The sequence below is a fragment of the Myotis davidii genome, unplaced genomic scaffold, assembly GCF_000327345.1.
Source record: "Myotis davidii unplaced genomic scaffold, ASM32734v1 scaffold747, whole genome shotgun sequence".
Classification (NCBI taxonomy): domain Eukaryota; kingdom Metazoa; phylum Chordata; class Mammalia; order Chiroptera; family Vespertilionidae; genus Myotis; species Myotis davidii.
The window spans coordinates 426,258-438,785 of record NW_006298695.1 but is presented as its reverse complement, the minus strand read 5'-3'; the positions used below and the strand labels follow the sequence as shown (position 1 = coordinate 438,785).

Sequence of the window (12,528 nt, the reverse complement as noted above, 5' to 3'; positions counted from 1 at the left end):
TTACCATCATTACTCTCAACTTTGATTCAGATAAATTTCTTATCTCTGCTTCATTTATCTCTTTTGGAGAATTCTCTAGTTCTTTCATTTGGAGGTTGTTTCTTTGTCTCCTCATTTTGGCTGCCTGTTTGGGTTTGTGACTCTGTATTGGGTAGATCCTCTACACCTCTCAATCTCTAGTGCAGGACAGTGTCAAACACTGCTCCTGGCTAATTAGATCTGGCAGAGACTCAAAGCTTCCAGAGACCACCTCTGTCCACAGACTGATAGGATTCCAATTTGAAATTGCCCCCAGGCAATCCTCCTCATGTGTGGTGAGAGTTTTTTTAATAGGTGGGGCACTTGCTTCTGGGTGGAGGCTAATTGTTATTTTTAGTCTCTTAAGTGGCCTCAGGGCAAGGTGTTTTCTAATAGGATGTGTTGACTGTCAGCACCCAGGCAAGGCAAATGTTTGTGTGGGAATGATGTCCTCCGTTGTGTGAGGGAATGACTCAGCCCAGGATATTGTGGGTGTCTGCCCTCTGAGCTCTATCCCCCAAAACCCCAGTCCTAGGTTCTACGCGCACAGCTCCAGTCCACTTTACCCTCCCCTTCTTAACCACCCCCTACACCCCACCCCACCCGCCGCCGCCAGAGCACAAGGTGGATTGCTCCACGGGGAATTTTTTTGTGCGTTGGCCCTTTAAGAAGGTGCTCGAACTTTCAGCTGCCACTCCCCAGCAGAGACCCCACTACTTTTCACAGCTAGATGTTATGTGGGTACCCTTCTCAGTTTTTGGCTGTCTGCTGGTAGCCCAGCTTGGGGATTAGATCCCAGAGTTCTCAGTGGTTCCTCCCACCACCACCACCACTACGCGCCACCCCCTCTCCCCCACCCCCGAAGAAGAGATATCTCTCCAGGACTTCAGTTGCCATCTGTAGATGCCAGCCCAGCCAGCCCATTCGCACCTCCACCTCTCTTACCATTCTCTTGCAGTCACCACCTTCGGTCCTTGGGTATCAGGGTTCTCTCCTGTGAGTTTTCTGTTGATTATTCAGAAAGCCTTTCCATATTTTAGTTGTAATTCCAGCTTGTTCCTGGGAGCATGTCTGTGCAGCATCCTCCTACTCTGCTGCCATTTTTAATCCTCCCAGTTTCATTTATATTGTCACAGATAGATTCTTCATTACTTTATGGTGTTTCTAAACATTTTCCGATGAAACCCATCTTGGTGCAGCTATGAAAATTGTCCATCTGTCTTTCCTTCATCCATCATTGGCCTCAGGAGCAACTAAGACAATTTCTTTGGCTTTTCTTCAGGCAATAGTTCTGAAGGTCAAAAGTTGGAAATAAGTCTTCTGGGACTTAAAATCCAGGGACGGCAGTGCGGGCACCTCCTGGAGGATCCTGAGAAGAGTGTTCTTTGCCTCTTCCAGCTCCTTGAGGTTGCTGCATTCTTTGGCTCTTGGCCTCCTCCCTTCCTCCAATGTCTGTTTTCTAGAAGATTTTTAAGTAACCTTATAACTGGTTTTGAATTCTATATCCAGTAGTTTGCTTTTTTCCATTGGTTTCATTTGTGACATGTTTCTTTGTCTTTGCGTTTTAGCTGCTTCCCTGTGTTTGTTTCTATGTATTGGGTAGACCTGTATGTCTCCTTGAGTTGGTAGAGTGGTGTTGTGTAGTAGGTGTTCTATAGGGCCCAGTGGCTCAGCCTCCCCAGTCACCTGAGCAGGGTACCCTAGGTAAACCCCTTTGTGGGCTGTGAGCACAGTCATGTTGTAGTTGAGACTTGATTGCTATTGGTGTCACTGGGGGAATTGACCTCCAGGCCAATTGCCTGTGAGGACCACCTGTGACTACAGTGGGAGAGCTGCTGTGAAGGAGACACCCTTATGGAACAGGACTTGCTTCATTGGAACTTTGCTGCTCACTGAGTCTGCTCCTTGAGTGTGTCGCTTATGGATGTGTAGAGTTGTAATGTGGTATGGTCTCACACTGACCACTAGGTACACTGGCTCTTGGGTCTCCAGGGAGGTGCATAGTCAGCCATTGCCTTGATCATCCAATAGGAGCTACAGGGTGATCTGCAGATTCCTCCTCTTTATATCAGGTTTGGAAGTGCCCAGATGAGACCCAACTATGAAGCAAGGCAGATTGGTGCTAGTGCCAGGTCTTGGGCCTTTTATTGATAGGATTGGGGCTCCCTGTCTTAACTGCTGCTTGTTTGAGAGATTTTAGCCTGAGCAAGGACAGGCCATTCATACGCAAAAGCCACTGCTCAAATGTTAAAAACTGAATTCATGAGTTTTTAACATTTCTGCACACAGTGATGTTACAGTTGAGTCTAGTCTGAAGTCACGTTCAGATGGCAAACTGGCAGTTTAGGGTTGGAAATTGGATGAGGCAGGGTCTTAGGGAATCACCTGAATGGAACAAACAGAAATGGCTACTAGTTAGCCCTGCGACCGGGGAGATCCCAGCATAGGAACAATGATCCCTGCGAGCACCTCTGTCTGGGAGAAAGCCGCTCCCGAGTTCCTGCCTTGATGCCAGACAATCCAGTTCTTCCCTGTATTTGTCTGTGTCCCCCAGAGCCTCACTCTGGTGCTGAAGTTCAGAGGAAGCAGGACCTTGTAAGATCAGTTCCTGGTGCTGGCCTTTTAAGAGGAACAGCTGGGACTCCAGCAGTCTCTGTGTCACTGACCTCTAGTCCACACTGGTTTTTACAGCCTGTAGTTCTTACTGCCCGTAGGGACTTCTTTTAGCCAGCTCTGGCATCCTGGACTGGAGGTCTGGTGTGGGGTTGGGACCCCTTGCTCCTTTGGGTGGCTTTCGCAGAGATGATCTCCCTCCCGATTAAAAAAGCGGTACACGTGGGTCCCGGACCAGTCTATGTCCTGCCTCCGCACCACCTACCAGTCTCAGTGTGCTTTCTTTACTTATCTAATTGTAGGACTTCTATTCTGCCAGCTTTCCATTGGTTCTGGATGGTGGTGGTTCTGTATTTTACTTGTACTTTTGATATGGTTGTGGGAGGCAGCAATTACGGTCGTTTACCTATGCTGCCATCTTCCTTTCTCTGCATACAAGTTCTTTGGCTAATCTCTTCCCACCCACCCCCCCACCCACCACCCCAGGCCTTCACCACTCTATTGTTTGTGTCCATGGGTTATGCATATATGCATACAAGTTCTTTGGCTAATCTCTTCCCACCCACCCTCCCTCGTCTTCCCTCTGAGATTGGACTGTCTGTTCTGTGCTTTTATGTCCCTGGATCTATTTTGTTTATCAGTTTATTTTGTTCAATAGATTCCACATATGAGTGAGATCATGTAATACTTATCTTTCTCTGACTTGCTTTTTTTGCTTATAATACTCACCAGATCCTTTCATGTTGTCTCAAAGGGTAAGAGATCCTTCTTTTTTACTTCTGCATAGTATTCCATGGTGTAAATGTGCCACGGCTTTTTTATCCACTCAACTACTGATGGGTACTTGGATTCTTTCCAGATCTTAGCTATTGTAAATTGCGCTGCTGTGAACGTAGGGGTACATATATTCTTTCTCATTGGTGTTTCAGATTTCTTAGGATATGTTCCTAAAAGTGGGATCTTAGTGGGTGGTTTTTAATATGTCCCAGAGTATGTAAAGAACCTTCACTAATTTATAGACCTGTTTAGTAAATTTGTTTTATTGTCTATTGAGTGATTAATTTAGGAAATGTAATTGTCTCAAAGTTAACTTGAAATATAGCTTTGGAAATGTGTAGCCATTAAAATGGTCTTTCAGATATATGTAGAAAGATGTTAATTGTAATTTTTGTGAAAGGTGTGTGACAAGAGAGTATGTTAGGGAGCCCATTTTGTTTGCACATGTACACGAAATATCTGTATGTAGGATTTACACCAAGGTATTAATTCTGTTTTTTTCTCGGAGGATGGGATGAAATATGGCTCATTTTCTTTTTCCTTGTTGTTGTATTATTGTTAGAAAGAGCAAAAGCAGCACACTTACCGAAATATGTGAGTTTTCAGATTTTTGAGGTGCTAAATTTTAGTATTTATATTTACCATAGTTTTAAGAAATCCTGATATTTATAAAATTATACTACATAATACATTTTTTTAAAAGAACTCAAAATTTCTTTTCTGAAGAGAAATAAGGCAAGGAAATACTACCTTCTAGAATTCTCTTATGTTGAAAGTTCATATTCTTCAATGCAATTTTTTCTTATTTTCTGTGTAGTTGTCTAGCATGTTTTTAAAACTCCATAAAGTCAGGGAAACTAAAATTTGAGCACACATTATTTATCTACTTGGTGTGTGGTGGGTGTTTTTGGTGTCATGGAGGAGGATGTAGGGGGTGGTCTTTCTGAAGTGAATTTAGGTGGGATTTGCCAGGACATTCATGATCATTATTCCAATGATTTTTAAATTTCTCAACCTAATTTTGAGACTTGTCCAGTTAGCGTGCCGTGGGATGTGTGGTATACTCTATGTAGAATCACCACATGTTTGAGCTGGGAATGCCTTAGAGCTGAAGTGGTTCGGCCCCTTCTTTTCTCATGAGAACGTTGCTCAGTGGCGTTGGACTGAATGACCCGAGGTTTTCCTGACTGTTCTAGGGTAGCTCTAAAGCAAGAGCTGTACACTTCAGGCTACATTCCCCACTACCCTGACCTAACCTTCTCTGCTGTCCCCAGTCTCATGTCTGACACCTGCACTCCTAGATGTTTGTGCTGTAACATGTGATTCCAAAGTGTGTCCTCTTACAGAAATGCAGTGTACACAGAGCTCATTTAAAGGAGCCACAGAGTTCCTTAGTTTGTAATGAAGTTGAGATTATACAGGAGGGCTTCTTACCTTTAAAATATATTTTTAGATTTAAGTTCTATTTTAGAGATTAGTTAACATTAAACACCAATTTTTATGTGTTATTTCAAGAATGGTGACTTAGCCCAGCTGATGTGGCTCAGTGGTAGAATGTCGTCGACCTATGAATCAGGAGGTCAGGGTTCATTTCGGGGTCAGGGCACATGTCTGGGTTGTTGGCTGGATCCCCACTAGGGGGCATACTGAAGGCAGCTGATTAGTGAGTCTCTCTTATCATTGATATTTCTATTTCTTCTTTCCCTTCCTTTCAGAAATCAATAAAAAATTATATTTTTAAAATGGTGACTTAAAATTAGTCACTAAGTATTTAAAGTTTTTAAAATTTACATTAGCAGTAATAATCTCTAATACACACACACACACACACACACACGCACACATATATATATATGTGCCTAATATGCAAATTGTCCCCTCAGGAGTTTGATGGGGAGTTTGCTCGCTATGACATGCACTGACCACCAGGGGGGAGCACGGAACGAAGGGAGACCCTGGCCGGCAGCTGGAAGGCCCCAATTGGCCCTGATCGCTGGCCAGGCCTAGGGACCCTACCCATGCACTAATTTTGTGTACCAGGCCTCTATAGTCTATCTATACTAATCTATACTAATATTAAAGGTAATATGCTAATTAGACCGACGTCTTCTGGAGAAAACCACGGTGGCGGGGGCCGAGGCAGAGGTGGTTAGGGGTGATCAGGCCGGCAGAGGAGAGCAGTTAGGGGCGATCAAGCTGGCAGGGGAGGGCAGTTGGGGGCAATCAGGCCAGCAGGGGAGGGCAGTTAGGGGGTGATCAGGCTGGCAGGCAGAGGCAGTTAGGGGCGGTCAGGCAGGCAGGTGAGCGGTTAGGAACCAGTGGTCCCAGATTGCAAGAGGGATGTCTGACTGCCCGTTTGGGATCGGGCCTAAACCAGCAGTCGGACATTCCCCCAAGGGGTTCTGGATTGGAGAGGGTGCAGGCCGGGTTGAGGGGCACTCCCCTTCCCGTCCCCCACTGCACAGATTCCGTGCACCAGGCCTCTTAGTGAATATATAAAGGCCTAAGCAACCATTAACGACCGGTCGACTGGTTGCTATGACACACACTGACCACCAGCGGGCAGATGCTCAACGCAGGAGCTGCCCCCTGGTGGTCAGTGCACTCCCACAGCCAACCTCCCATGGTCCCTCCCCCCGGCCAGCTGGCCAACCTGCGGCCCCTCCCCCAGGCCACCTGATCAGGACTGGGTGAGATGCCCTCAATCACCCCAATTGCTGGCCAGGCCGAGGAACCCCATCCATGCATGAATTCGTGCACCGGGCCTCGAGTATAATGCATACTATTCTAGTATATTTACATCCTGCAACATCTCCTCAGAGGGAGCAAACTCAGCTGTCTTATGGTGGGATCTCTGGCAGCTCAGGGTTTTCACTCAGGAGCAGTGGGCATGGTCCCTGCAGCCTGGCGTGGGGCGCATGCATTTGAGGGGTTAATCGGACAGATTCCAAATTGTACAGTTTCCTCAGCTCGCTGCTTTTTGGAAGAAACATATTGAGCAAGTATTTACTGACTCTTATTTCCCCCATTCCTTTTTAGGCTTCTCTACAGCTTAGCCTTTAATGCCAGGTTTCTGAGGCACCTTTGGGTTCTCATATCCTCAATGACAACGCAGATGATCACAGGGTATGTATCCCACAGACTTAGAAATTGAGCTTAAGGAAGTAGCAAATAATAAAAAAATACTGTATAGTATTTTAAGTACTGCTTTTATCTAGCTTATTTCATATTAGAAGATAACTTCTAACTGGTCTCAATTTCATAAAAAGAAGTAACCAGTGCCAATTTTACAGCAGTTCATCTGTATTATTAGGAGTATGGCTTTATCTGAGGGTAAATTTCTCTTAAAACTCTTAGTCATCTTTGGAAAACAGAGACTTGACATTTCTTTGTTTCATATGACTTGCCTGTGCTTTTGAGATTGAAAATACAGATTTGAAGCAAATTTTTTGAACATTTTTATTGATTTCAGAGAGGAAGGGAAAAGTAGATAGAAACGTCAATGATGAGAGAGAATCGTTGATTGGCTGCCTCCTGCCACCCCTCACTAGAGATTGAGCACGCGACCCCGGATATGTGCCCTGACCGGGAATTGAACTGTGACCTCCTGGTTCATCATTCAATGCTTAACCAATGAGCCACACTGGCCGAGCTGAAGCAAATTTAGTACCATTACAAATATTAAAAGATACCAAATATTGTAGAAGTTGGTTTTTAAAACTTTATGTTGAAATAATTTAATTTTTCTTATCTGAATCATTATGTCACTTGAAGGCAAGAATCTTTACATATTGAAACTGAATGAGTAACAGGTAGAGAAATGAATGTTCATGCAAACTGTATTAGGCTATTCTCATCAGGAACGTCCCCTCTCTCGGAGGTCTAAGTTGGTACCTCCACACTGTCATGCAGAAAGGTGGCATGTGTGACTCAGTTTACTGGGGACAGAACTCAGGATGCACCTGCTTGTGAGGCTCATGCCCTGGAGATACAGCCTCGTCCAGGGCCCAGCTGGGAGCCAGCCCACAAGAATGAGAGGAAGGCCCAGGTTTAGGGCCAGACGGTAAAGAAGACTGTTTCTTTTTGTTTTATTTTCTTTTGTTGTTTGGCTTCTTTGGAGGTGAGGGTAAGAAGTTGAAAGAAGGAATGTTTGGGGGGTGAGGGTGGGGTGTCCAGCATTTGAGTGTGCCTTCATCAGCAGTGTGGTCAGGTGTGGTGTATTAGATGGGCTAGGCGTCTCGTGTTGCGGATCCTGACCTCGAGCTTTTCAGCGTGGTTTGCAGAGAAAGGAGGGTCCTGTTTTAGTGCCTTAGTGTCAGGGACAGTCAGCCTTGAGTGAGAGGAGCCATGTGTCCAAGTCATCTGTACAGCGCGGGCCACATCTCTCCTCGTGCGGCTTTGTGGAAATAGATACTCATGGTGCCCACAGCATCGATTGCTCAGGATTGATTGGACCTGCTGTAGGGGACCATGGGACCTCATTCAACCATGAGAGAAAGGGAACAGATTGGAGGGGGTGAAGTATGTGTAATGCTTTACAGCCCTTGACAGGTGAGGAGACTCCAAACCTCTCTCAGGAACCCCTCATCTTAGACTGCTCTGTGTGGTCAGTGACAGCGCGTACAAGCAGAAGCAGTAACAGAGCTAGGTGGTGAACGTGGACAATAGAAACAGGGCCCAGGGCTGAGAAGGGGAGACTGTCTTCCTGCAGTTGAGTGGCTGGTTGGGTCCTGGGTTTTAGTCTGTTGTTTATTAGCCCACATTGCTAGAAGGACTTCACCTTTCCTTGAGGTAGATTCGTGGCTCCCATGAATGTGAAGTTCCCTGATTGTGTTTGTCTGGTGTCGTGTCTTCTCTCCTCCCCACTCAGGTCGATGGTGCCACTGCTTCAGGTGATATCAAGGGGCTCGCCCATGTCCTTTGAAGACTCCAGCCGCATCATCCCGCTCTTCTACCTGTTCAGCTCCTTGTTTAGTCACTCTCTGATCTCCATACATGATAATGAATTCTTCGGGGACCCCATAGAAGGTGAGACCTGAGGAATCTAATTGTTGCTGGCCCCTTGGCCTCACCTCTCCAAGCCCATGGAGGACAGGGAAGCCTTCATTCTTCTAAGTCTGTCGATGTGTGAGAACTTTCCTAAAATTGTGATGGGAGTTAGCTTGTTTTCCAGCCACAGGTCAGAGACAATCATCCCTGATGCCTTTCACTCTGGAAGAGCTGGTGGTGCTGTCCCGCTGCCTCCGCGATGCCTGCCTCGGGATCATCAAGCTAGCTTACCCGGAGACCAAGCCCGAGGTCCGGGAGGAGTACGTCACCGCGTTTCAGAGTATTGGGGTGACCACGAGCGCCGAGATGCAGCAGTGCATCCAGATGGAGCAGAAGCGGTGGATCCAGCTGTTCAAGGTGAGATGCAACACAGGGGTGCTCTCCTTCCTGCGTCAGTAGGCAGGATTCGCAGTCCCAAACTTTAAATTCAGTCATTTTGTTTGCCTTTTGTTGTTGGTTTTTTGGGGGGATTGTTGTTTTGCTATTTTTAGATGTTGTATATTTAGTTCTTTTTTTTTTTTACTTATTTTTTTTATTTATTTAATTTTTTTTTTTTTTGCTAATCCTCACCCAAGGATATTTTTCCCATTGATTTTTAAAGAGAGTGGAAGGAAAGGGGAGGGACAGAGAAACGCTGATATGAGAGAGACACATTGATTGGTTGCCTCCCGCACACATCTCGACCCCGGCCAGGGATTGCGCCTGCAGCTGAGTACGTGCTCTTGACTGGAATTGAACCCACAACTCTTCAGTCTGTAGGCCGACATGCAAAACCGGTTAGGTCTCTTTTTTTTTTTTAATTGTTGGGGTAACATTGGTTAATAAGATTATATAGGTTTCAAGTGTACATTTTTTTTAATATATTTTATTGATTTTTTACAGAGAGGAAGGGAAAGGGATAGAGAGTTAGAAACATCGATGAGAGAGAAACATCCATCAGCTGCCTCCTGCACACTCCCCACTGGGGATGTACCCGCAACCCAGGTATATGCCCTTGATCAGAATCGAACCTGGGACCCTTGAGTCCGCAGACTGACGCTCTATCTGCTGAGCCAAACCGGTTAGGGCTCAAGTGTACATTTCTTATTGCTTATTTGGTTTTTTGTTCATCCTCACCTGAAGATATTTTTTCTATTGATTTTTTTAAATTTATTTTTTATTAAATTTATTGGGTTGACATTGGTCAACATGAACATAGGTTTCTGGTGGGGGGAAATTTTATTTAAAATATATTTTTATTGATTTCAGAGAGGGAGAGGGAGAGAGAGATAGAAAAAACATCAATGATGAGAGAGAATCATTGATCGCCTGCCTCTTTTTTTTTTTTTTTTGCCAGTAGATGGTTCTATCCACTGAGCCAAACCAGTTAGGGCTGTTTTATTAATCTTTTTGTAAAGTCTTTTTGTCCTCTGTTTCATTCAGTTCTGCTCTAATTTTTATTATTTCCTTTCTCCTGCTGACTTTGGGTTGCTTTTATTCTCCTTTTTCTAGTTCTTTAAGATGTGATGTTAGGTTATTTACTTGGGATTTCTCTTGTTTCTTGACATAGGCCTGTAATGACCCCCTTATTACTTCTTTCACTGCATCCCAGAAGCTCTGATATGTCATATTGTCATTCTCACTTATATATCTTTTGATGTTATCTTTTATTCTTTAACCCAGTCATTCTTAGTAGTATGTTGTTTAATCTCCGTTATTAAGAAGTGTTATGTTTTCTTGATGCAGTGTTCCCTTTATCATTATAAACTTCCATCTTTGTCTCTTATCTTTGTTATCTTGAAATCCATTTTGTCAGATACAAGTGTGGCTACATGTGCTTTTCTGTGGATGTTATTTGCTTGGAGAATCATTTTCCACCCTTTTACTTTGCAAATACCTTTTTCTTAGCAGCTTAGATGTGTCTCTTGTAGGCAGCATATGGTTGGGTTTTGTTTGTTTTTATCTGCTCTGCTACTCGGTGCCTCTTTTTTTGCCAGTATTGGTTCTAAGCAGAGAAGTGAATACTCTATTTATGGCCTTAAAAGAGTTCTCAAAGCAAAGGTGAGGGGAGAGGGGCGGCAAGTCTAGAAATAGAGATGCCAATTAGGAGGCTCTTCCCATAGTCCGAAGAAGAAAAGAGAATGACTAGGGCGGGGCAGTGAAGGGGTGATCAGTGGACAGATACAGAGTCTACTGAGACGAAATGGCCAAGAAGACTTGCTGAAAGGCTGGAAGTAGAGAGGTGCTAGAAAAGGGGGAATCTAAGATAACCCCTAGGTTTGGGTCTTGAGCAACTGGGGGTATAGTGGTAGCATATACTGATGAGGAGACAGGAGGGAACACATTTGGTGTGGAAAGACAAAAGGTCTTCTTTTGGATGTGTCCAACTTGAGATGTCTATGATGCACCCACTTGGAAAAGCCTGGTTACTGTTGGATGGCTGTGTCTGGAAGTCCAGGGGTGAAGGGGAGGTCTGGACTGGAGATAGGAATTTAGGAGTCCTGAGCATGTTGTGATGTTTAAAGCCATGGGAAGGGATGACTTCCCTTTGGGGGAGGGTGTAGATGGCAAAAACGTAGAGTCTGGGATGGAGGCCAGGGACATGACAACATTAATCAGTGGGGTGGGGCGAAGAGGAGACAGCCTTTCACAGGAGACTGAGTGTGAGCTGCCAGGGAGGTAAGAAGAAAAATATGGAGTGTGGTTTGGGGGAAAGTAGGCATAGAAGCCAAGAGAAGAGAGAGATTTAGAAAGACACTGGGATTGATTATGTCTGGCAGCCCTGAGCCAGACCCTTCCCCAGTGGACAGCTCTGCGCCTCATGTCTGCTTTGCTCTGCACTGGTCTGCATCGCTGTGCTTTGCTCTCCATTCTGTGCCAGTCTGCTCCGCTCCAGTGAGACATCTTCGGTGTTTTAGCTCAGTCTTCAGTCTTTGATGGAAAAGAGAAGTGCACTCCCTCTGTGCCTCTTCATTGGTGAATTCAGACCGCTTACATATAGGGTAACTGATATTTGAGGGTAGCTCTGGGCCTCCATTGGTTCTTTTCCTTTGTGTTTCTGTCTGTTGTTTTTGTTTGGTGGCATTTCATACTTTTTTCCTCTTTTTTTTTTAAAGCTTTATGTCCTGATTTGGGGATTTTTGTGTGTGGTAACCATTAGGTTTATAAAAAATAAAGTTGCATACGTACCATAGTTGTTTTTCTTTTGAGTGCATCTGATCTTCATTCTCCTTTGCCAGTTCAGACTTTTACCCCGCCTTTTTATGTTTTTGTTGTCACAAATAATCCCTGTTTATGCTGTAAGTTTTTTGGTGATCTTACTCATAGTGTTGTGACCTTATATTCTCTGTTTCAGGTAAAATAACTCCCTTGGGTATTTCCTGAAATGGAAGTTTTCTGGTAATAAACTTCTCAGCTTCTGTATATTTGGGAACATCTTTATTTCTCCTCCATATTTAAAGGGTAAATTTACTGTATATATTATTCATGACTGGTAATCTCTGTCTTTCAGACGTTTGAATATTTGGTTCTACTCTCTTCTGGCTTGTAGAGTTTCTGCTGAGAAGGATGAAATTCTGATGAGTTTTCCTTTGTAGATCACTCCCTTCTTTTCCTGGCTGCTCTGAGAATTTTTTCTTTGTCATTAATTTTTGACAGTTTTAATACCAAGTGCCTTGGAGAGGGCCTCTTTGGATTGAGGTAACTATGTTTTCTGTTTGCTTCTTGGATTTGAGGACCTAGTTCTTCCAATAGGTTTGGGGAGTTCTCATCTGCTGTTTGAGTAGACTCTCCATTGCCTACTCCCTCTCCTCCTCTGCAATGCCTATAATTCTAATACTGCTTTTTCTGATGGAGTCAGATAGTTCTTGTAGAGCTCTTTCATTTTTCTTTATGCTCAGGTCTCTCTCTGTTTCCCTCTGCATCATTTCTTGATTCCTATCTTCAATATCACTAATTCTTTCCTCCATCTGATTGGCTCTGTTTTCTATGTTCAGTAGTTCACTATTAATCTTAATTGCATGCTTCATTTCCAGGATTTCTAATTGGTTCTTTTTTAAAGTTTCGATCTCTTTCATAAAATACCTATTTTGT

At 44.2% G+C, this 12,528-nt stretch overlaps 1 protein-coding gene across 1 annotated transcript in view; it reads left to right on the top strand.

The window, feature by feature from the left end:
* Positions 1–12,528, top strand: part of UBE3C (ubiquitin protein ligase E3C) — a gene marked incomplete at its 5' end in the record, with an annotated part of 103,077 nt that overhangs the window by 42,086 nt on the left and 48,463 nt on the right. The window contains 3 exons of the mRNA XM_015570939.1: positions 6,448–6,534; positions 8,279–8,436; positions 8,582–8,814. Of these exons, the coding sequence (XP_015426425.1) occupies positions 6,448–6,534; positions 8,279–8,436; positions 8,582–8,814 (478 nt within the window). The remainder of the gene's footprint in view (positions 1–6,447; positions 6,535–8,278; positions 8,437–8,581; positions 8,815–12,528) is intronic.